Genomic DNA, 24,310 nt, shown 5'->3' on the forward strand with positions numbered 1-24,310 from the left:
ATTAAAGGAGGGAAATGCCACCACTGCCCTGTGTGAACTGGCAAATGGCAGCTGTACCTGTGGAGCATGAAATGTGCCCTCCTGTTGCAGCTCTGTGCTTTTGTTTTGTTACAAGGCAGGGTGGTTAATTCTGTGCAACTGTCTTAATGGCTAGCTGTGTAAGTCAAATCTGCAAGAACTGTAGAAAAGATGTTAATTTTATCAGTGATAAGAGTATTCTCACTGCTCGCAGCCCCCAGGTTATTTCTGTGTATGGAAAACCTGCTTTGCTTCAAATGCTTCTGCTAGGAGAGTAAAAATATGCCAACAGGAATCTCTGGAGGTAAAGCAGTGAGCTGGAGCCACCTCAGGAGGTTAGCAGCAGGGGCTGGACACACATAGAGTCCCTGTGAGCACTGCATCCCTGTAATACCAGCAGCTCTGCAGGGCATATTGAGCTCCCCATTGCATCTCTGATCAGCTCTGTACAGCAAAGGCTGACCTGGGACTTGGTGCTTATACATGAAATAAAAGCTGGTTTCTGTACCCAAGTACAGTGTTCTGATGAGAAAAGACTGGAGGGGGGATTGGTGTGCAGCTATGCACCATGGCTTCCCCCTGCAATCTCTGCTAGCTTGCTTTTAAAGACTGCTCTGTAATACTGTTTGGGATCCAGAATACTATTTACATAAAGATCTCTAACCTCTCTCCTTGTTTTCTTATCACTGCAGATAGCATTGTTTTGCTTGAGTAATGCCCCAGGAAATTGTTCTGTGTATATTTTCCATAAGGAATATTAATTGAACCTCTCCTAAGGGCCTTTGGAATCTGTGCTTGAAGCTCTTTGCAACAGAAGGCAGGGAGAGGAGATTTTGGTTTGATTTTTGAGTGCAGTTTTACAAGCGGATCAGGCTGATCTGACAGTTTGTTGTCAATGAAAAGGGCAATCTCACTCACAGCTGTGCAGCCTTCCCCATCTTCTCTTGGATTCTGGTGTGGCTTTTCCCTGAGCAGATTAATATCACAAAGCCAACAGAAAATGCTCCAGTGTATTTGGGGCACTTTTTGAAATGAATCAGCAAGGGGAGTCAACTTGCTGGAAGGGCCTTTTGGGTCGGCAGTGAGGACAGCATTAGATGTCTTACCATCACTAAAAGTAGCAGTCACCTTTTGGATATCCTCTGTTTTAATTGATTTGTGGAAAATGAGCTCTTTAATATTTTAGATAAATGGAAAAACAAGCATCTCTCCAGAGTTTTATTTTAAGTGCAGGGATGATATGTTTTATTATTACTGCTTATAAGCAGATAAAATGACCATTGGGTAAATGTTTCTTAAGTAAGGCATTAGCTTAAGATGGAGTCAATAAAGAACTGAAATAAGGTCCAGCAAATCTTTTTAAAAGTAAGCCCAAGTGCAAAGAGGGTATGCCTCTGACTTGTTTATTTTACTATTAATACACAAAATCAATGTGTTTAATTGTCAGAGACATCTCAAATATAATTTTAACTTTATTTTTTGAAGATCTGATTTTTTAAAAATTGCCTACTTGACTATATATCTAATACTTCTTAGTTTTTCTCGGGGTTTCATCTGAAGAATATGTGTGCAGAAATTTGCAATGAATATATTTTAGTCAAGTGGTGAAGTAATTGTAATTTAGTGCTTCATACAAGGTGTGTATCGGGACAAATCAAAGGTGGATCCTGAAGTATTTCTTCATACTTAACAGCTGCTCATATTTATATGAGTATATTTATATAAATGTGTGGAGTATATGTATATAGTGAGGAGGTAATTTGCTTGTTTAATACATGGTGAAGAGAGCTTCTCATTTTTTAATTGCTATTGGTCACTTAATAGATTATCTTCGTATCACATTTGCAGGGCCTTTTTTAATGCATCTTCTGGACTTCAAGCACTTAAGGTTTTCTCAGACACAATGTTAGTATGAGCTTTTGTGTGACATCTGAATCCATGTAATGGCTCAGTGTTGTGAACAGGAGATTGTACCCCTCCACCTGTGGTATTGTCTTGTATATTCATTTTTGGTATTCTCGTTGCATGTCTTATCTTTGGTGAGACTCTTTAACTTGCTAAACCAGAGAAAACCCTCCTTGCCTTTCAATACCAGTGCATAGGCAGCAAACTGGAACACTGTGAGAAATAACCAACAGCAAATTGACAAAGTGAATGTCAGTAAGCCTGCTGTTTGGGCTTTGTTTTTCTGTTCTTTTGACTTTCTGTCCTGCAGGTTTTAAGGTGAAAATTTAAGAAGTAATAAAATCTTCAGTTTAAGGGGAAAAAATAGAAGGGGAAATTGGACAATATTTAGCTGCAAATATTCTTTGAAACGTTATCTTTAGGCTAATTCTTGGTAGTTTTTAATTAAGTAAACATCTCTTGACTTTCAATCTACAATTATTTTTGAGATGGTTGTGAGAGGGACAAAATAAAGCTTTTAACTTGAAGGAGAGGGAGAGAGACATGAACATGTGAGGGATGTGAGAAAACTTAACATAGACAGAAAAGCAAGGAAGTTTTCAGAAGATTATTCAAAAGTTGATTGAGGAGAGTTGTGAAGTCTACAAGATGTGGAGAAACTTGTTGCAAAAATACCTGTTACTGTAAAACTGTGCTATCTATGATATAGAGGTAATAGAAGAACAAAATATTCTTTTAAATTCCTTGTGTCTAAGGTGTCCACAGGCCTTGAAAGTGACATTTTGAGAGTAAGAGAAGAGTTTAGTGTGTTGTTCCTTTTTGATTTATGCTGTAAATATCTTGCACATGAACAGATTTTAAAACTTAATCTGCTATCAGTAATGTCTTGTTAGTGATCCCAAGGCAGAGTATATAAAAGGCTGGATAGCATGTAAAATAAAATAAAAGTATCAGCTTATTTTTAAGGAGCTGTTTTCTTTGAAGTAAAAACCTGTTGTCCCTTAAAACGTTAAAATTGATCTATGGGCTAAAAAAATCCCAACTAATATCTTTCTAATGCTCGAGAATGTATTTGGAAGGTCATTATAGTATTTTCTAGCAGGATTAATTCAGCAATTGCATATGAAGGTGCTGGTGATACCAGCAATTCAGATTAAAGTTACAGGAATATTAAAATTGGAACATTGTTAAACAGTTTTTCCATTGTCACTTGAAAAAGAAATCTGTGTTTCAAATGGAAAAGTTTTTGTAGGTGATCAGACTGGTTTTAATCTCCTTTAGACAAGGTTTTTCTGTTTCTAATGAAAATGTGAATTTTATGGCAGAGTCAGATAAGATATTTTTCAGTAATTGATATTTTTGTTGACTACTGGTAGTTTCTGTTGGCTGCATTTGTTAACTGTTCTATGTCTTGGTTTGTAAACTTCTATGTTTCTATTGCTTTTCCTCTAAGCTCTTCAATAACAAGATGATTTTTAACCTGTGAGTTCCAACTTTATTCGTATTCCTGCATTATGGGGATCCAAACTGAGGGAAAAAGAATTTCAGCTACTTCCTCTTAATCATGAGGAAAGCCTTTCCATTTTCAGTAAATGTCATTCTTTGTGTCTCTGACTTACCACTGAATAGCCTTTAGTTGCTTTTCAAATAAGAATATGTTCTCTCAGGTTCTAAATGCTGTTGAAGAGTAGCTGTGATTTGGGAAGCAGTGTTAATGACATTGGCTGTTTCACTCAATTCTCTTGTTCTCCAGCTGAGCTCTGAAAGGTCCCTTCAAGCAAAGACCTACCCTCCCACACAGGAGGGTTCTTGACTCATACTTGTAAATTTTAGATGATTGTATGTATTTATAAAAGAAGGGTTTTGTTACGAGAAATCCAAAAGCACTACAGTTTTGAAGAGACAGGTAAAATTTTCAGAAAGCCATGTCACTTTACCAGTGGAACCTTCTGAAGAGATTAAGTTTCTGTCTGCAGCAACTTTTCATGACATGCTCTGGATGTTCAGGGCTTGGTGTATCTTCACTTCATGAGCTGTGCTATATGCCTTTATAGGGAGAGATTACATAAATAATAACAGTTCTTTACCTGATTAATCCAGTGAGGTCCGTAGTGACAGGCATGTGGTGGACCCTGATTATTTGGAATACTTTCAATGCTCATTGACAAGACCAGTATGACAATATAAGCTTCATTACATCAGTATAAGCTTTTAACATCAGGATGCTGTTGTACAGTCATATTGGACTCAAAACTCTGGTGTCATTTGGCAACTCTTAAAGATGTGCCAGGATGAGCTTTGTCTCAGTTACTTCTTTGAGAGGATGACTTGCTGAAGGAAGGATGTTTTTAATTTCAAAGTATTTTCTAACTTAAAACAGGAAACGCAGTAATACCTATAAAAGAAACTCAAAACTTATATAAAAATATGGTATTTGTCTAATATGTTGTTTTCAGTTCATTGGAGTTAGTTTAAGACTATTTTTTCTATATTGATTTGCATTTCCATAAATTCCTGTTTCATGCAAGGAGCCATGCAGAGCAGAGTAGGTTAATTTGCCCAGATATTGAGGAAGTTATACCATAGACATTTATAGGTACATTGTACATTTGGATAATTAACATGTTCATATCAGTTACTGGGAGAAATGAACAGTATTCAAATGCTTTATCAATAGATAATATGACTGACAAATAGGGAGAGCCAGTTGAATGAATGCAAAAAAACTAAAGCACATTGTCCATTTTATGTGAACATGGTTTTTAGCACCTGATTTCAGTTCTTCATTTTTCAGAATGAAAAATGTATTTATTAGAGCTTGCAGTGGAGTGACACCATTGCTTTAGTTTGCTGTGCTGTGCTGGATGCAGACATGCAGATGCAGAACTGCCTGCCGTGGTTCAGGTGGAGCTTTGCAGCTGCTCCCCCATGTGCAGCTGCTGGCAGAGGATAATTTGTAGTCCACCAGCACTTTAAGGAACTTTGTGTTGTGAACTATTTGCAGAACAAACGTGGCTTTGTAAAGTTTTAGTGTGTGTTGGGTTTAGTATCTAACTGTTGCATTTAGCTGCCCTTGGGTTTGTTACTGCTTCTGGTTCTCTCTCTCTCTGATTTTTGTTTCTTTTCTTGCATTTTTTTAGTGTAACAGCATGCTTGCTCAAGATAAAGGTTCAGAAATACTCATATGAAGTATTTTATTTGATTTGCAAAACAATGTATATTTTACTTTTTAATTACCTTTTTAAACTTTAAAAGCATCTTGATTTGTTACTTATGCTTCAGGTTCCTACAAGAATCTGTTGTTTCACTGAGATGGGAAAGCTTCAAAATTCAGCATTAAAAACACTTAATTGTTTAAATCCTGGTAACTAAAGCACTAAAAACAGGTAAATATTTGCTGGCTTTGGAGTGAAGAAATATGCCAGTTTAGTTCAACTGTGAAGAATGCCATGTTAATGTAATTACTTGTATTTGTTTCTGATGTTGAGTGGTGGAACTCCTTATTCTTCTGCCCTGTGTAAATGAAACATCAGGAAAGGCAATTTCAGGAGTTGAAACCTCAAGAGAGAATTTGCTGTCCATGCCTTCCCCTTCTTGCTTTCCTTTTCCTGACTCTTAAGTACAGCTGTCCAAGTCCTTATACTTTGTGTGCAGAGCTGCCGCCTACAGAGGGATTTGAGCCACAGTGGAGTAAATTGGTAGGCTTATGATTGTGCGGAGGTTTTACAGACACCTGTAGTAGTTCCCTCTTGTCTCTCTGCCATCCTCCATCCCTCTGCCTGCTGTGAAGTGCCCCGTGGCAGAGGTGGCTGAATGAGACATCTGCAGGGCTCTACAGTGCTTCAATGTATGAACAGGAAAGGACTGCGGTGACAGTGCCTCAGCAGCAAACACTCAACTTTGCTTATGGCAGGGGGAGGAAGGCAGGAATTCACCTCCAGGCACAGTGTGAGCACATGCACAAGGATCTTCAGCTGCTCTGGGAGTTTAGTGGTAATCTGCATCTGAGAATATTTTCTACCCAAGTGCTATCACACTCATGAGGCTTAACAGATTGCGGCTTCTGGGCTGAGTTTGTCCCTGTAGGTAACTTTTTTCTTTAACTTTTTCTTATTTAAAGTTTTCCCAGATGACTCAGAAACTCTCTGTGGGTTTTTTTTTCCTTCCCCCTCAATGCTCTCTGTAGGGATAGAGTAACTGATCCTTGCATAAATACGATGTTTCCTGTAAAAGTGGCACAGACATCCACATCCAGCAGCTTGAGAGGAACAACAAAAATAGAAACATAACTGATTTGTGGCAGTTGTCTTGAGGCCTTGTAGGGTAACAGAGCTAAGCCTTTCCTTACTCTATCCATTTAAACACCCAGCAGCTAAGCAGGGATTTTCTGTATGGCTCCATAACTGTTTCCAGGTTCCATTTAAAAGGCTGGTGAAAATGGAGGGCTGGTTCCCCAAACCCAGTGCATTGGTATGTTTGTGCTGAAGCACAGTGAGGAGGTTGACACGATACAAAATTGGATAGATCAGACCTTAAGGCAGTTATTTCAGGTTGTTTGACATAGAACCATCGTAATTGGGCTTTCTATCTTTGTTTTATTTGCAGTCATTGAAGATGGAAATTTAGCATCTGGGAAGGGACTAAATCACTGTGTTTTCCAGAATTTTAATTACAGGGCTGCTTGTCACAATTCAGAAACTTGTGTTTGTCAGACTTATGAGATGTAGCAGTTTTAGGCTTGTGTATCACTTTACCTGTCTCATTTCGCCTTGGAGGGAGATTGTTTAAATATCATCTCAGAACTGCCTGTTGTGGTTTTTTGAAATGCTTCACCTTTTTATTACTGATTTGTTTCCTTGTAGTCTTATGATGTTTGCTGATGTGGAAAGCTCGATTTTCAGGAAGGGCCAGATATCTGTTTAGCATAAATTCTTGTGACATTTGTAAGGCTCTTGTTAAACTACCTTGAATATGATCTAATTTTTCAGAATTTAAATACTCTTGAAGGCTGTGGGGGATTCTTTCCCCTTTTTTTTATTTGTTTACAGCAGATTTGCTATTCAATCTAGATATTGTTAACTTAATGAAAAGTTAATATTTAACTGCATCTTCTTTGATCTTACTCAAAGACCGTGTGGTGCAAGGAGGCTGTGCATCTTCAGTGTCCTTCCAGAAGTAGCTGGAAAGTTCATAATTTACTTTAAATGGGAAATATTATTTGTAGTTATTTGCTTGAGTGCATTTTCTGTCAGTCTGTATCATCTTGAAGATGAATGTAGTAGGTTTGAAAACTGTAAAGAAACTTCTGGAAGGAAGAGTAGCTGCATGGTTTTTCGTAACTGAAAATAATGCCTTTAGCTGTGGTTTTAAATTGAGTGTTAATGCCAATGCTTTGTTCAAAGTAATCTAATTTTTTTTAATAGAGGGATAAATAGAAAAATCATATTCTGTTATCTTGGCCATCCCATTATGAAAAAGCAAGAGCTGCACTAGGGGTTTGAGCGATGGAGAGTAGTGTGTTATGAATATGCTCCTGGAGAAATGAAACTGTTGTAGAACTGGGGAATAGCACTTCAAATGAAGCGGGGGGGAAAAAAAGGAAATGAAGCTAAAAATCTGTAATGCTCCCTGTGAAACACAAATTAATGACTTGTAAAGTGTTATTTCTTTGCCATTTAAAAGCAAACTTTTTGAAGTTAAAGATTGCTCTTTTAAGATAATAAATACAGCAATATCTTCAGTCATGAAACCCCTCTTACCTTTTCAGCCTGCAGAGGTGAAGCAAACACGTTGTGTGAATCATACTAATTTTCTTTTGGTCTTGTGTATAAGTGTTTGCCACAGGCCAGATCTCTGGCAGTTACTGCAGCAGCAATATTTATGCATATGGCACTTCATGTACATTGTTCAAAATATTGCCAGCAATGTCTCTGGGCAACTCCAAGAAAATGGCATATTGTTACTTGAATTAAAGCAAAGCTGTGCAAATAGCCTTTGCATACACATTATTGGTAAATGTATTGATCCAACTTGATCCTTCTAGAAATTTCTTTATTTGTGCAACTAGGTATTTAATAAAAATAAATTCTGATATCCGTACAATCTACAGTGCTAAAGTTTCTGATCTTATGTTGCTAGGGTTCTCTAGCTATTAAAACCCTCAAGGCAAATCTTACCTGTCCTGTGGCTGGGCTCACTGTACATGTATTGAAAATTCCATCTAAAAGGTATGTGTGGAAGTGCTGAATGGACTTTGCTTGTACAGGTCAAGTGTGCTATGGATGAATGGTACCACAAATGGACAGTCTAATGCTTCCTGGAGCAGCTGGGCTTACAGTGCGTGAATCTCATAATGTATCACTCGATTTGCAGCCCACAGACTGCTGACTTAGGTCACTGAAACAACTGGAGCAATTTGCTTCTGGCCATCCTCTTTGCTGAGAGTTTCTGCTCCAGTCTGAGCAGAAAGCATGGTGTGGACTGGGCACTTGGATTAATCATTTTAGTAGAGGACAAACAGCTTGTGTCTGCAGATGGAGCGCTTCTGCTTTACTGCACCTACAGTCCAATTCTTGTCTTGTTCTTTTAAGAGCTTACTGATACCAATGTGCTTATTCATGCATCCCTCACCTTGACTCGTGAGAAAGTATCAAAAATAGACTTTATAGTAGTCTGCTTCCTTTAGAAGTGAAATTGATTCAGAATCAAAAGGTACACAAATACTGGGACCACTGTATAAACTGTGTATTTATTGCAATTGTGTAATGTTCAGCCTATTGATAAAAGTATGCACAGGTCCTCAATTTCATATTTTCTTTTTAGATTTTTTTCTTACACGAACTAGCTCCAGATCAAAGCTACTTTCTTATACTTAAATGTAGGTGCTTTATTTTCTTTTTTTTTATTTTCTTTTATCTAAAAGAGTAAAATATTATTTTTATGGAAGACTTCTCTTATAGGTACTCAAAGGCATGGGTATTTTTAGTGGTCATACTTGTTGCTCTCAGTTTTAGACACAGTGTACTTTCCAGAAGACTCTTTCATTTTCCTCTCTGAGAATGAGGAACTGGAAAAATATCCGTGTTGTAAATGACATTTTTCTTACACAGTTTTAGAAACACATGATGTTGATATCTTGTAACTCTGCATGGTGTTTTGTTGGGCTCTTCTCAAAGAATTAGCCTTATCTGTGCTTGTCCAAGATTCAGAGCTTGTAATCCATAGTTTTTCTTTCCTGCTTTTGCTGTTCTTGTTTTAATCAAAAGGTTACATTTTAAACTTGGTGGTTTATACTGAAATCTTCTGTTTATTCTAGTATTTGGTAGATTTTTTTCATTAACTCATTTTAAAGGGAAACCAAAATCCAAAAAGTCTGATATGGCAGTCATTTATGTACACGCCTTTGGTTATAAAGCAGTTCAATTGAGTTGTGAGGAAGAAGAATTGTTGGAAGGCTTATGCACAGTTACACAGAAAAATAACTCTTATGGCATCATATATATGCTTATCTGACGGGTCTAAGATACTGACAGACCCATTATTCCACTTGTTACATGGACTTGTACTGATAATTTGTTTTTGCCTTTCTTGGGGAAAAGGAGAGCTGTGAAAATACTTGGTGTAAGCCATTTCTAAATCTGATAAATTAGTGATGTCCATTTAATCAAAGTGGCTATGTCTGTGCATGTACGTGTGAGAGCATACATATTCATGTAGTAATGGAAGAACATTTTTCTTTTCAAAATATTTTTGTTCCTAATATAATATATTCCTAGTCTTCAATGCATTTGTTGAAATCCTTAGAAGTTTATACTCTTGGTACTTACAGTTCTCATTTCTTAGAAATTGTTAATGGGCTAATATTTTTTGTTCTATTAATCATGTAAAATTAAAATTGCTAGATTCCTTGAGGAAACCCAATTGATGGTGATTGATACTGTGAATAAATAACAGTTATAACTACAAAATCTCATATGTCATGGTGAAAGGCCATGTAACTTGCTTGGCCAAACACCTCAATGTCATAAATCAAATGTTGAAAAAGATTTCCTAATAATTGTTTAATTTTGAAACACTACTTTACAGAAATACTGACAACTTCTCTCTTTGTTGAAAGTCTTAACAGACTCCAGAAGGTGGAACATGGAGATTAATATTTTTGTAGAGTTGTTTTAGTATATCTCCTGGAGTTTCTGGGGTGATTGTTTTTTAGTAAGTTTTTGGCACTAATAACTTAAAGAATAAAAGCTGGGGTGGGGAGTGAAAGGGCAACTACAAAGAGCCCAAAGTGTGTTTTAAAAAGTCATTATTTTTGAGGTGCTGAGAGGGTTGGCTCATGATTTTGGAATGCACACTGTTAACAACGATTCCTTTGAAGAAGTTTCTGTAGCCCAGTGTTAAAGGCAGTCAGAGACCAACCATAATTAATACAGGCTTTCAAATTAGTGGTGAAATTCATCAGCCAGTTCCAAAATCTGACCTTTATAATCCTACTCATAGCAAAATACAACCTCTGTTATGTCTTATTTAGTAAGAGGAAAAAGGAATGCCTGAAGTGTAACTTTGAATGTATTCATAAAAGAAGTGATGAAAAGGAATATGAGGTAATACTACCTGAAACAGGCGTATGAGAGAAAGTTTGATGCAGGGTCCCAAAGAGTTACTCTGTGGATGCATGTTCTGCTGTACCCTGTTTGGGAAGAAAAAAACCCCACTATTTCTATATAGGTGATAATTTAGTATCTTATTATAGAAAATTATTTTCTGCATGGAGAAATTTGGATTATTTTTAACCTATGAAAATTGAATGATATTACTGGTCTCTCTCTTAATAAAACTGGTCATCTCCTAAATGACAGCAGCTAGTGCTTGAACCAGCCTAATGCAGTGACAGGCTGGTCCCACTCCTTTCCCAGTGTCCTTCTGCTGCTGTGGTAGACCTGCCACTTACAGCCACTTAGTTTTGCATCAGCTGGTTTGTGTTACTGTACTGATAATTGTTTTATCTTTTTGGGGTGGGGGTTATAGGTTAAAAAAGTCCCAAACAAAACCAAAATGACAAATAAACCCCACACCGGAGAAGTATTTGATGTACGTTGTTCCTAAATCTTTCCTACAGCTTCAGATAATTCTAATTTGCCTGAGGACACAAGCATTATTTCCTCCTCTTGGCTTGTTTACTCCTAGTACAGTATGGACAGCAGTTTTGAAACTGTAAATTTTTTAAAAAAACCACCTTAAAGCAGATTTAGCTAATCAGTCGTCCTTGGATCCACGTGATTTTTTTGGTTCATCTGTATGGTGTGGGTCAAGTTATAATTTAAATAGAGATAATTAAAGTGCTGTTGGCAGCCAGTGCAACAATAATCTCAGCATCCGGTTCTCTCAGTTTCTGTTACTTGACCCAGGGGCAGTGTTACACATGTAATTTGGTGGCACTTACAGAAACAAACTTTACTTTCTCCATGTCATTTCTTCCTGGCAGTATGTAAAAATCGCTCTGAAATTTTTTGAATTGTCCAATAAAATCGTGAGACCCTTTCAGGTGTGTTTTTGATCTGTGTAAAGATAACATCTGAAGCTGACAGAGAGCCACCAACTTTTGTAGTTGGACAGCTGGTAGTAAGGAGATAAGGTGAAGGGGGTTTATCTGAAACTGCTTTACCTTGTGCTGAAATGGGCAAATGCTATTGGTACAGTATCTTGCTTTATCCTAAAAGAAAGGTTTTAATACCATAGTGCTGCCTAAGGCAGTGTTGGATTGCATCCCTAGGAACCCAGAACTCTAACTTCTAAGACTTTCCATTGTGGCATTTGAGATGACACGGGACAGAGTAAGCGATCAGAAATACCAAGATTGTGTCAAGTCCTTTAGAAGGCACTAAGAAAAAAAACAAAACCCAAAGCAAACAAACCCCAGCTCAAGTCTTTTAAAAGGCTTTAAGGAAAAAAACAACCACAACCACACTCCAAAGAGCTAGTAGAATCATAAGAGGATAAGAATCATAAGGGGCCTTAAAGCTAGTCTGGTGCCACCCTCCTGCAATTGCAGGGACACCTTCACCACACCAAGTTGCTCGGAGCTTCATCCAGCCTGGCCTTGAACACTTCGGGGATGGGACATCCAGAACCGCTCCTGGCTGTCGGCATCGGACCCTGAATTGGCTGTAGTTCTCTGGCAGGCATCCACCCTGGGGATACTTACGGCCTTCCTGCCCTCCACTGGGATTCTGGTTTTCACATTAGTGATTTTCCGTCCTCTGTACCGCCGCCTCTCCTTTGATTTTGCTGATCTTTTCGCGTAGACGGCTTGATTAGCTTTTGGCGCTGCGCAGAGCAACGCTGGGCAGTTTTCTTTTAATTCATCAGGATTTTAACAGATCGCTTGGAACGTTATTTAAAACTCGGAAAAGCGCAAACGGCCTTTTACAGCCTCTTTCGGTAGCAGTTGCAAGGAGTCGCTTCGGCCGCGTGGCGCTGAGAGCATCCCTCGGGAGGAGCGCGGGTACACGGCGGAGGCGGCACCGGGACCGAGCCGGGGCGGGGCTCGGAGGGCTCGGTGCCGGCAGGAGCCGCCCCCGGGCCCTGCGTCAGCACGGCCCCGGTACAGCCCCGGCACGGCCCCGGTACAGCCCCGGTACAGCCCCGGCACGGCCCCGGCACGGCCCCGGTGTCCGCCCTCCCGCGGGCGCTGGCGGCGGCGCCCCGCTCCGCCCTGCCCGCACCATGCTCAGCCTGCAGGACTCCCTCTTCTTCGAGATCAGCATTAAGTCTCTGCTCAAATCCTGGAGCGGCAGTAGCAGTAAGTATGTCGCTGCTGCGCCGGGAACCACAGCAGTGTAGGAGATATCTTATCCTTCTTTTTTTTTTTTTTTTCTTTGCATGCTGCCATGTGAAATTGCCCTTTAAAAAACCAGGGTTCTAGTCGTCCTGTGTGCTGGCGCAACTTGACATAGCCAGTCTGAGAGCTATCTGCTTCTTAGTTCTCGTGTAAGATTTTTGTACTTATATATTTATTTATTCTTTTATTTTCTTAGGCTGCAGTTGTTTTAGTCCGGTAAAGTTCTTTGCACCCTTTGCTGGCCAAGAGATTTGACAAGTAGATGCTCATCTCTGCAGAGTTACCAGATGCTGATGTCTTAGTTCTGTCAAGCTCCAAAAGCTCCTTTGGAGCAAATCAGTCACTCCTGGACAGTGTATTTTACAGGGAGGCATTATTTTTGTGCCTGAAAGCTATTATTATCCTACAAAAACTGCCCACTTTGATTTTGTAAATGGCTTGAAATGAGAGTTCCTAGGAGGATTCCTTGTCTGAATTGAGCCAGCGAGGCAAGGATGCTGCTCTGGGTTCAGACAAGCGTCTGTCCTCACGTCACCCCTTCACACATGCTTCAATGCAGGGTCTCAGCCCGGAGCTGTAGAAGCCTTTGCTAACGTCAGCAAGGCAACTTCATGACAGGACACCGGGAGGTGACAAAGATGACGTAATTGAACGTCAGCCGAGTGTTTCCTACGTCTTAAGTTTCTTGTGTATGTAAAAAGGGAAAAAGTTGAGGTCTGGAGGTAACTGGTATGTCACCGTTATGTTTCGTTAATTGCTGCTGGAGATGTGCTGCGGTGCACAGTTTCTACTCACCATACACTTCATCAAAAGAGCTCCATTAGGATTTTTAACCCAACACAGTAGTATATATTCACCTATGTTGTTTGAAGGAATTAGTAGCAAGTAATTTATCGTACAGTATGTTAATCAATGCTAGGGGAATGTGCAGATACTTAGTTTGTCCTAATGGCTCATTCAGACCTGATTTGCTTTTTGTATTAACAGCTGTAAGTCTTTTTTTGGACTGATAACTTCTAGACTATTGTCTTACAAATTAAAGCAATGCATTTTTCAGAACAGGTTTTCTTTATAGGTTTTGATTTTTAGTTTGTTTAACAGTATCTGTACAAATTATACCTTGTAATCGTACTTGGTAGTTATTAACATGCTTGCTGCAATAGAGATAACCAGAAGGATTTTTCCAGTGTTTTATAATAGAAGTTGAAGATGCCTTATGAAAATTATAAACGTTCTTAATGTTGGTTCATGTATATTGTTTCCAAAGGAAAGTAAATCACAGGATACAATCAGTTACAATAAATTTAGTCTGCAACTAGATATATAATTGTATAGATAAGGAGGTAAATTGCAGCTTCTAGACTAGTTAATTGTCAGCTGTGACAAGACAGAGTAATAATAACAAGATAGAGAGCAATAATACTAAAAAGGGTGTCTGTGAAGAGGTTATGTATGATGCTCTGTTTTCTCCTTTATGCCCTCTGTTATGTAAGCACGACAGAGTAAGATTTTCCTGACTCCTCCGTCAGGAAGCGACACTTGGATCACCTACCAACAAACCCATTTTCTGTGTGCACTGCTGAGCTGGCTGGGGTTTATGTCACCTTTTCCCGGATTGTCACTCCGTTTGTGAGAGTGGCTGTGATTCCAGCCTGGCTGCACGTCTGCTCCGTGAGCCTGCGAGAGGCGCATTGTGCTGGCACACCGGAGCCCTCCGTGCAGCCTGTGCCGCCTCCGAGCAGTGCAGTTCACGTGCATTCCTTACTGAGTTGAGCTGAAGTGGGCAAGACATTCGCTTTGTGCCTAAAACAGTTCCTAAACAAGCGATGCAGTATGTGCAGAGCAAGGAATTGCACAATATTTATGTTGAGGATGAGTTTGGAGATGCAGTCAATATCCATATGCTGAGAAATGACTCGAGAAAAGTTTTTGCTGTGTTTTTGTAAAATATCTAGGTGCAGATGCTACTTTTTATGGTTTGTGTCATGACTTAAAATTTTTACATGCTGAAGGATATCAAAGGAGTGGGTGTGCTTGCATGCATTTCCATGTACAGAAAAAAAAGCATCTGTTTAAGTGTGTAACAGAAAGGCAGCAAAGCTCCATGGGTCTGGTTAAGAGTGTGCTTAGCTGGCATAATGTTGCAGTGCTGGCTAAGGTTTTATTGTAGTTGATCTTTTTTCTTTCAGTAACAACAATGAAGTGACATTCATACGGCCTAGTTTCAGAATGCTGCCTCTGTGCCAACAATTTGAGGCATTACTTCTTTTTAAATGGAGTCAGGAATGTTCTTTTAATCCAGCAGTGAAGGGAGGATGTTCCTGCTTAAGAACTATTTGCTTACTGAAATTGTGAATGTAATGGGGGCTTTATACTGGCTTGTCCTCAGGTTGCTTGGCTCCACAGTATTTAAGGAATCTTAGTTGTGATGATGTATCTCAGTGCTTTGGATTCTGTTGTTTAGTCCATTGCAGTTTCAATATGTGGTTCGTCTAACAATTCTTCTGAATTTCTAAATAGTAGGAAAAATATTATATTGTTATTTATGTTACTTGGTGTAAGAAAGCTCTTCTATTTTGTCTACAGAAACCTTCATTTAGGGTTAAGAAGGTCGGAGTGCTGTGAGAATTGCTCTTAGTGATGTAGTATGTGGGTTCAAAAACCAAATATGCTGCAGCTTTCAGTGAAAAGCATGAAGTAATAAATACCTTCCTGTAAGGTATTACACAAGTTTTAGTGAAAACTACACATGTATTTCTGGGGCTTGTAGTCTGGACGGGAACAATGGCTTTCCAGTAAACACAAGTACAATCCATTACTGCTTTAGTGAAAGCTTTTTTGCCTTTCCAATATATACTGTATTAATAGTCACGTCCTGTTTGGAAATAAAGAATTATTTCTGGAATTACTATTATTTTAATAGGATGTTTTATCTTTCTAAAGATAGATAAAACATATATCTCCATTATACAGCTTTCTGCTGCGGTTGTGCTGTATCTGGTAAACAGAAGGGTACACCTGTCATGTGGGTGCTTCTCTGTCCTTGAAGATCCCTATCTTCTTCTGGTGAATCAGTTTTGGAGGTGCTTCGTGAGATTTTTTATACCACCTTGCTTATCTTGAATCAGAAGTATTTCATGTATCTCAAGACCTTATGCTGGTTAAGAGAACAGGGCTACACTTTAACAATGCCACTGGCCAAGCTACATTGAGGTCTTTGCCCTTGGCCTCTTTTTGAGAAAGGTTTGTGACAGTGATTTTCAAAGTTACTGAGACTTGTGAGCCTGTGAACAAAGTCCTGCCAGGAAGGCGAGCCGTATCTGCCTGTACAGCTGTTGATTTGGAAACTGTTCTAAAATCAGAAAGAAATGGAGCAGCTTTAAAAGCAAGTGAATTATTGGAGCTATGGCTGCCAGGTGCTGACGAGCACGTGAAGACTGGGGAGCTGCTTGGCAGATACTTTTGAATCATTCTTTCTGTGAATGAAAAAAAAAAGCACTTGGAGTTTGCTTTTTAAGATTCAGTAATCATCCCATAGGATTAGTTTGACTGAAGATTACTTCCTGCTTTACCAACCAGAAATGAACTCTTGGCTCTCAGGAGAGGTTCTGCTCTGCTACTACAGTATTTAACAAAGTAGATCTAGTGGATTCATTTTTACCTAGTGACTTTTTTGTTTGAGGACAGCAGTGAAGCTGTTATTTAAATAAGAGAGGTCATGTTGCAATGCCATGATAGGAATGTATATGAAAGAAGACCATAGGAAGAATTCTGGGAAACAAATGTTTTCTTGACAGTCTTATTCTTTAGGAGAAGATGGGTGAGGTGGAGTATTTGTGGAGGTGCATGTGGCTTTGTAGCAAAACCACAGATTTCCTCCTTCTGTTGCAATTTGCTGGTGGATTTTACTTTGTAAAACTGATGAAAGCGCCGGTTTTTAGCATTAGAATCTAATGACATTAGAAGTCATTATTGTATGATAAATTTCGACTTGTTTTCCCATAACTGTTAAACAGCAAAGAAAAATAAAACCTGAGGAAAAAATTGGTCTGAGATGTTACATGATTGCTTCTCTTTGCAGACTGCCCTTTGGGCTAAGAGTTATTAGTGGCACTGCAGTACTCTGGAGAATTCTCATACAGCTTTTATATTCTACTGGAAATATCAGTAGTAATTCACAATGTAGAGAAATCCTGTTTTCATGAGATACTATTTTTGGTGCCTTCTGAAACAATAATAGTAATTAAATAAGTGCAATATTAAGTAGGTTGTTAACTTTATTTGTCTAGTGTTAAGCATCCCAAACAATAATATGCTCAGTCTTTTTTGTAGGAAACTACTTCTTTATTGTAACCTTGGCTTCAAAGGATCACCTCAGTTAGTCATGTTGCCTTGTATGCTGTAACATGATGGCTCTTTCTAGAGAATGTAGAGATTTCTTTTTATGAATATATCTTCCAAAATTGTTTTGATGTATTGAAAAGAGAATTTTTTAAATGAAAGATTAATCCAAATGTGCTAAGTTTTGAAAAAGCTACTAAATTCTGCTTTTTTTGGAAAAAAAAATTACAAAACCAATACATTACAAAACAAAACATTAGAAAAAAAATATTACATGTGAGAGTGATTTGTGTTAGTAAATGTAGTTACAGGTCCCTGTACTACTCAAGGGGCAGATTTTTTTCCTGTAGGAGGGACGTATGAGGACCTTTTCACAGCCTTTAATTTGTCATGGGAAAAACAAGTTTCTGTCAGTAGTTAATTGCCCAATACATTGTGAATGTATCAATGGATTGATGTATTGTGGAGTGTGACCTCCATATTTGGCTCTGTTCATGGACTTCTGTGGCCTTTGATGATGGTCTCTTGTGCAGTACATCTGCAGTCACATAATTGAGTCGTTGCATTTCCTGATGTGTGCTGTTGGCATATATTCTATTAAATGAGGTGCTACTGACATTCTGTGCAGTAAAATTTGCTATTTTGAGTGGGTTTTGTCCCCTCCCTTCTTTCTTTGTTTCTGGGTAAGTTTGAAATAACAAGATCTCGAAGTGGATGTAGACTGGAAGAAGATAACAAGGCTGTAACTATAACATCCAAACTAGTTGAAGCTGAGTACCAGCCTGAAGCTGAAGAATACCCAGCACACATAAAGAAATGATCTCAAGGGAAGGAGGGTGGATGTTGAGGCTCCTGTAACAGAATGTTGAGGATAACTGCCTGGCAGTGAGAGGCTGCCTGCCTCTCCTGGACATGTATGGATGTCTTGGCTCAGCTGGAGCCTTGAGTCTTGCTCTCCTGCCTTTTGCATCAAAGCCTTTTTATATTTGCATGGTTTTCTTTATGATTGAGGATGTGTGGGGCTTATTTGGGTGTTTTAAGGTTGATCTGTTTTGCAGTATGGCTAAACATTCATGTCTACTTTTTGCCTGCCTTACCTGTTTGATGTCAGCAGTCTGTTCTGTAATGCCTTCCATGTAAATTGGGCATTAGAGTGTGGGTGCTCATTAGGGAAGTGTATGTATCCAGATTTTTACCACTTGTAATTAGCTAAGGTTATATGATATTTTGGGCCTTACTTTGGACTTCTCTGCATGTAAAGATGCAAAATATTTAACTATTATTTAAAACAAAAATTTTCTTCAAGATTATTTAGTGTGAAGTTCTTTGTATTAATTTTTTAATAGAATGCTTGTGTTGTAGGAAGTACATTATGTGTTGGATATACATTATTTATCTTCATCAGACATAGATGAGCTAGAATGGGCTTCACTTTGGGAAATTCTTTCTATGAAAGTGATAGACTTTCTGCTAAACCCATAACTAGATTCTGTAATGATTCAAATTGCAGAAGAGAATGCTGTTGAAAGGAGAAAGTACACCAAATGCAAACCACTCTGTCAGCTACTGTTGCTGGAATAAACTGCATGCTCTGCATGGACTTCAGGAAAGCTCCAGATAAACAAATTGCAACAAGCCGTATCAAATACCCTATTTCTGCTGACTTTTTTTTTTTTTTTTAACACACTAGCTCTGGTGCTTTTGTGTTTGAAGGGGAAAGGTTTAGACATTAGGGGTTTAATAGCATTTAGGAGATAACTGACACAATGACATTTATTTATTTGGAAAGGTGATTTCCAGCTTTTGTTTGCTATATCATATCCGGCGTACATGTAATTACAAGTTTTTGCTCTATAGAAGTAAATATTTTTCCTCTTTCCTATACAAAGAGTCATGGTGCTAGTCAAAGGGAGCTGTTAAATTCTGTTAGGTACAGTGCAAAATAAAGGGTCAATTTCAAGAGGAAAAGGCCATTCTAAATCAGAAAGGACCCTTGGAACCTAAAAGAAACTGGGCCATACTACTGGAAATAAGAATTAAGTTTTTGAACTCTTAACATTCCAGTTGCCTGTGTGAATGTCACAAGCAAAAGTTTGTATTAGTAGGTCTGGTGGAAACTACATTTTGTGAGATTTCTGGGGAGTTAAATGAAATGTGATCTGTGTAATAGACTACCAATTATTCTTGAGTTATTGAATTATTCTATTCTTCTGCAATAACAGAAGAAAACAAAATATTGAGGCATAGAATTGTTTTAACTGCTTTTAATATTAGAATATTAATTATTGGAAAACTAAGGTACAGAAAGAAATAAAATTTTTATCATTGAGTTTGACTGATAACTCTCATTAGACAAGTGCAGGAGTCTCTTATAGACTGATACAGAAGTACTTGAAATACAGTGATGGCCAAAAAGCTAGATGTGGAAAGTATTTCAGAACAGTTACAGAATTATGTGGTTTATGATTCTTTAATTAATTTTCATCAGAATTTAAACTTGATGCCCTAAGTAGGTATAGTTAGAAAAAACAAGAAAAGCACAATTGTGTAGGGCAGATTTTACTCAGTTCAGAAGAAATTCAACTAATGAATTTATACATATAAATATTTTGAATGCTTTCAAAGTAGTAGTAGAAAACAACAGGCATATGACACATTTTCCTCATTCTTTGCCTTTTCTCATTCTTCTCCTATGAGTCAAGAATTTGAAAATCCAACAGAAAGAAAGAGTACCTTTTGACAGACATGTAGCCTCAAAAACAGACGTGTAAGAGTTTAAAAACCAACCTTTTCAATCTTCAAAAATAAAAATTTTAATTTCGAACATAACTATTTATAAGTTTCTTGCTCAAGAATTCGTTTAAGTTCTAGAAGCAATTAATTTTGTAAAGAGATCTTAGGAAAGCGCAGCATGGGAGGTATAAATAACTCCTGTGCTTTTGCCCATCAGGCACAGCTGCCATGTGATTTGGAGTTTCCTTTGCAGACAACTGGTGCAGACAAGAATGGTGGTCTAGAAAGATGTATGAATGCCTTAAGCCCTTGCAAATCAATGCTACCTAATTAATGAATATTCGAAAGGATTGTTGCATTCACAATGCTATCAAAGCGGCATAAGTAGCTCTGGGGGTTGTTAATTTTCATCCTTTTGCTTCTTTGATTCATCATCCCTGTTTGCTGCCTTTGTTCACGCTGCTGAACAAGAACTGAAGCTCTTCAGGTTAGGAGCAGTGATGTTTGTGAGGGTGCCAGGGTCAGTGGTCAGTGACAACTCAGCAGCTCCTAATGCAGCCCATGTTGGGCTGAGAAAATCGCGTGTCTGACATCTCAGCAGAAACCTGCCTCTTTTTTCTCTCCAACATCTTGCTTTGTGCTGCCTGTCAGCAGGATAGAGCAGCTGGGCCAAATATCACCAGATTTTTACTGTTCTTTCAGCTACAAATGAGGTCTTGTCCTGAAAAAAGAGAGGCTAGCAACTGGCATTTCATTTTTCTGACAGCAGCGTGAAGAAAGAAGGAAGCTAACCCAGGTGCACTGGGATTTGGCCGAGAAGTTCAAAGGTTTTTTTGCTAGCTGTTGGAACTCTGTGTCCAGAAACCTGTGATAGACTAAGCTGGGGATATTAAGGTGGAATCATGCATTGTTCTGCTTGTAGGGGTATTTTCATCTTTGAACCACTCTCTCTCCAGAAAGTAACTGGCTAGGAAAAAATGAAAGAGGAACGTAAAACATAGAAATAACCTAGCAGAAGTGCATGAATGGGAAGGATTTTGCAGTCTTTTTATCTTACTTTTTTTTCTTCTTAAATAATGATTTTAAAAAAAACCCTGAAAGAGTACTTCAAGTTATAATTTTCCTTCCATAGGAAAAATAAAAAGTGTATCACTAATTCTGAAAGAAATTACCTTAAGAAAATTTTCAGCAAACCCCAAGTTTCACTGATATGGCAAAAGGTGACCAAAAGGAAAGTGATTTCACTTCTAGAAGGTGTCCTAGTATCTATTATTTTAGTATTGTTCAAAGGTTTATTTGAATAATTTTTGCTTCTGTATTTCTTTTTAATTTATAATTCCTTAATATCTTTTATGGTCACATTCTCCCTAAAGACATTACTGTAACTGGAAAACTGGAGTGCTCATCTTGGAGAAGACAAGGAAAACAAGAACATAATGTGTTTGATCAAGCAGGGGAGAGGAGGGCAGGACAGAGCCTGGGCAGTCCTCAGCATAGGTTCTGTATTATTTGAAGCAAACCTGTAGGATTCCACTATCTAAAATTCGGTAAAGGATGTGAATTATACTGCCACTGAGCACAAAAACTTTTTAAAGCATTTTGAAGCTCAAGAGTTCAGCGTCACTAAAAGTCAGTCTTATTGTGCCAAACTGGTGTCTTGCTGCAGATGCAAGTTCTTAAAATAAAATAAAATTTTTAAAAAACAACCCAACAAAAAACACAAACAAACATAAAACCAACCAACCCAAACCAAACCAAAAAACAAAAAGCGTGCACTGCACGTCTTATTCTGAAAACCTGAAGTGAGGAAATATTGCGTTCTTGGTTAACTTTAATTTACATACTGCATTTTTTAACATATATCATGCACAATTGCAGCTTTTCTCAAGCTTTTGTGTCTCTTTTCTGCTTGTTTAGTTCTACTGAAACTGTCTGCCTAATAATTCTGAGAAAAATGGTGTTAAGTCCTTGTTTGTGGTTTTAAGACTGAGGTTACTAAGACTGACTTCCAGAAACCAGTTGTGAATATCAGAATAGCTTTAGCTATTTGGGGACTGAGAGAGGTGACAGAGCCCCGTGTAGTGCAGCTGTGCCATCCTGACATGATCTAAACATCTCAGCGTTTCATGGCGGTGTTAATATGTGACCACACAAACTTAAATGCCACATCCTGAGGGAAAAAGACGAGCGATGAGCTCTGGATGTGAAACTCCCATTTCCAGGTCACTGGCCGAGAGTGTAGCTTGGCAGAGGCCAGAAGAGCTCGTTATCGTTCCGTGGTTTGTGTTTGGTCTCCGTCCAGGTGCCAGGGCTGCTCCCTGCCCCGAGCCAGGCTGAGCTGTGCAGTCCCACCATGGCCAAACTGCATCTCTGCTTCTGCTGCCCCCAGAAGCTGCTCAGGGGTTCATCTCACCTGTGTTTTATTGCTGGAGAGTGATTAATGTGAGGCAATGTTTTGTTGGAATAGATAAAGAATTTGCCTGCGTGAGACCTCAGTATACTGGGGAGGGCCAAGCCAGGCCAAACTAAGCTCCTTGATCAGAGTCTGAGATTTCCAGGGTTAAGTGGGAGTAACAGGGCAATGCGTAGTATCAGTTTTGGTAATAGTGTACCTGAGCAAGAATGAAGGAAGTGTTTCTCCATTTTAAAAATAATGCTGCCTATATATATATGTGTGTGTGTGTATATATGTGTGTATATATATATGTGTGTGTCTGTGTATATATATATATGTATGTATATGTGTGTAAATATATATGTATGTATATTTATATATGTATGTATCTATATTGCAACTTGGGAGATGGCAGCATTGACTGTAGTAATTCTGGTTGGAAACCTAAGTGACTTAGTTGTTTGGTTTTTTTTTTTTTTTTTTTTTTTTTTTTTTTTTTTTTTTTTTTTTTTTTTTGTAGCAATGATAAGGATCCCTACAGATTATCAGACCATTATTTATTTTGTGATATCCTCCACTAGGATATGTCACTGGAGAATTTTTAAAGCAAAACCATAATAGTTTCTTATATTATTTTCCTTTATATTACTCATTCTTATATTTGTCATGAGCTGTGTAGTCTGCTAAATATCGTGCAAGTACTGCTGTCGTTATTGGCCAGCCATAGTTGGTGTCAGCACATGCAGTTAGATACTTAGTTCCTTTTCAAGCCTCAAAACTTGATTGTATTTGAATGACTGCAGATCTGAATGTAGCTATGATACAACTGTCTCACCTCCTTACAGGCTGCTCTCTTTAAAATATGGATTTATATGTAAACATGTTTTTATTCCTGTCCATCAGCTTGCAGGCCAGCATATCTGTTACTTTGCTGATGGACTGTGGGTATTTTCCATATCTTCCTACACATATACAAAACCTGCTATTTAATTTTTCCCACACAAAGGTGTAGGAAATGCTGTTGCAACACTGGATAAACCCTGGAAGCATATGGAAATGTGAATGAGAAGGCAGATGTTATTTAAAATGGGAACTTAGGGGAGCAAAGCAAATGTGTCCAAGGGGTCCACCCAGCAGCCAGGCACTAGGATGGGGATGCTCAAGGTGTCTGTCCAGCAAAAGGGCACTACAATGCTTGTGTCAAGCTATTACAGCTGTAATCTCTGGTCATGTTACAGGAGCCAAGAGTGCCAGGTGTAGCGTTCTCCACGTGTCCTGGGCTCCTTTTCACTTGGCAACAGATTTTGGAGCAGTGTTTTTGGAGTTGTCACTGTTCAGTGTGCCCATCCTGTCGCACTTCTGTGAGTCATCACAGATTCTTTGTCTCTACATCTGGGTGTGTTGTGAAGCTGCAGGTGGGTGCAGGGGGATCTCCGTTCCCACTCAGCCAGGTGTCGTTCATCCAGGCCGTGCTGAAAGCCCCACGTTCCCTGGTGCCTCCACAGCCAGAATTTCCCATTCTCATACCAGTCTCAGCCTCCCAGTTACACCTCTCTAATGCTTTTTGGAGCTTAAAACAATGTCTTGAATCCAGAGATTCCTACTGCGGAGAGCGCAAACTACTTCTTGAAGCGAGTTAGAATCACATAAAAACTTAAAATGAAAATTGAGGAAGGTAGGAGGAAAAAAGGTGTCTTTTTTTCCTTATGATACCGATACATGCAGCTCGAATCTTCTAAATGACCAATTCAGCCATGTGTTTTGGAGTTCCACGGACAAGCATATGACAACCTATTTTTATTTCAGATGTGCCTGGTCTCCTCCCATGGAACTGACAAAGAAGCTGTTAACTCTGAACATGGGTGTGTTTATGGTGGCTAAGAATAGCTCTGCATGGCACTGAGCATTGTCTTCTTATAGAAGTCCAGTTTGAGTGCTGGCTCTGTGCATGCTGGCTGGGATTTTTTTGCCAGGTTTGTGCTATGCCCTTGTGCTTCATCTGAGGACTTAAAGCCCTGAATCCCTAAGGAATTGCACATCTTGGGATTCTTCCTAATTTAGTTTACTTTTATTTGCAG

The 24,310-nt window shown here is 38.7% G+C and overlaps 1 protein-coding gene across 11 annotated transcripts in view; it reads left to right on the top strand.

Moving 5' to 3' along the window:
- Positions 1-24,310, top strand: part of FRYL (FRY like transcription coactivator) — a 151,440-nt gene that overhangs the window by 17,211 nt on the left and 109,919 nt on the right. Inside the window, exon 1 of one of the 11 annotated variants that reach the window (XM_066317031.1) lies at positions 12,627-12,724. The exons of the other annotated variants lie outside the window; for them this stretch is intronic. Within the exon in view, the coding sequence (XP_066173128.1) occupies positions 12,649-12,724 (76 nt within the window). The 5' untranslated portion in view covers positions 12,627-12,648. Of the gene's footprint in view, positions 1-12,626; positions 12,725-24,310 lie in introns of those variants that run through there. 11 annotated transcript variants of the gene reach the window in all.

This window comes from Sylvia atricapilla, chromosome 4, assembly GCF_009819655.1.
Source record: "Sylvia atricapilla isolate bSylAtr1 chromosome 4, bSylAtr1.pri, whole genome shotgun sequence".
Classification (NCBI taxonomy): Eukaryota; Metazoa; Chordata; class Aves; order Passeriformes; family Sylviidae; genus Sylvia; species Sylvia atricapilla.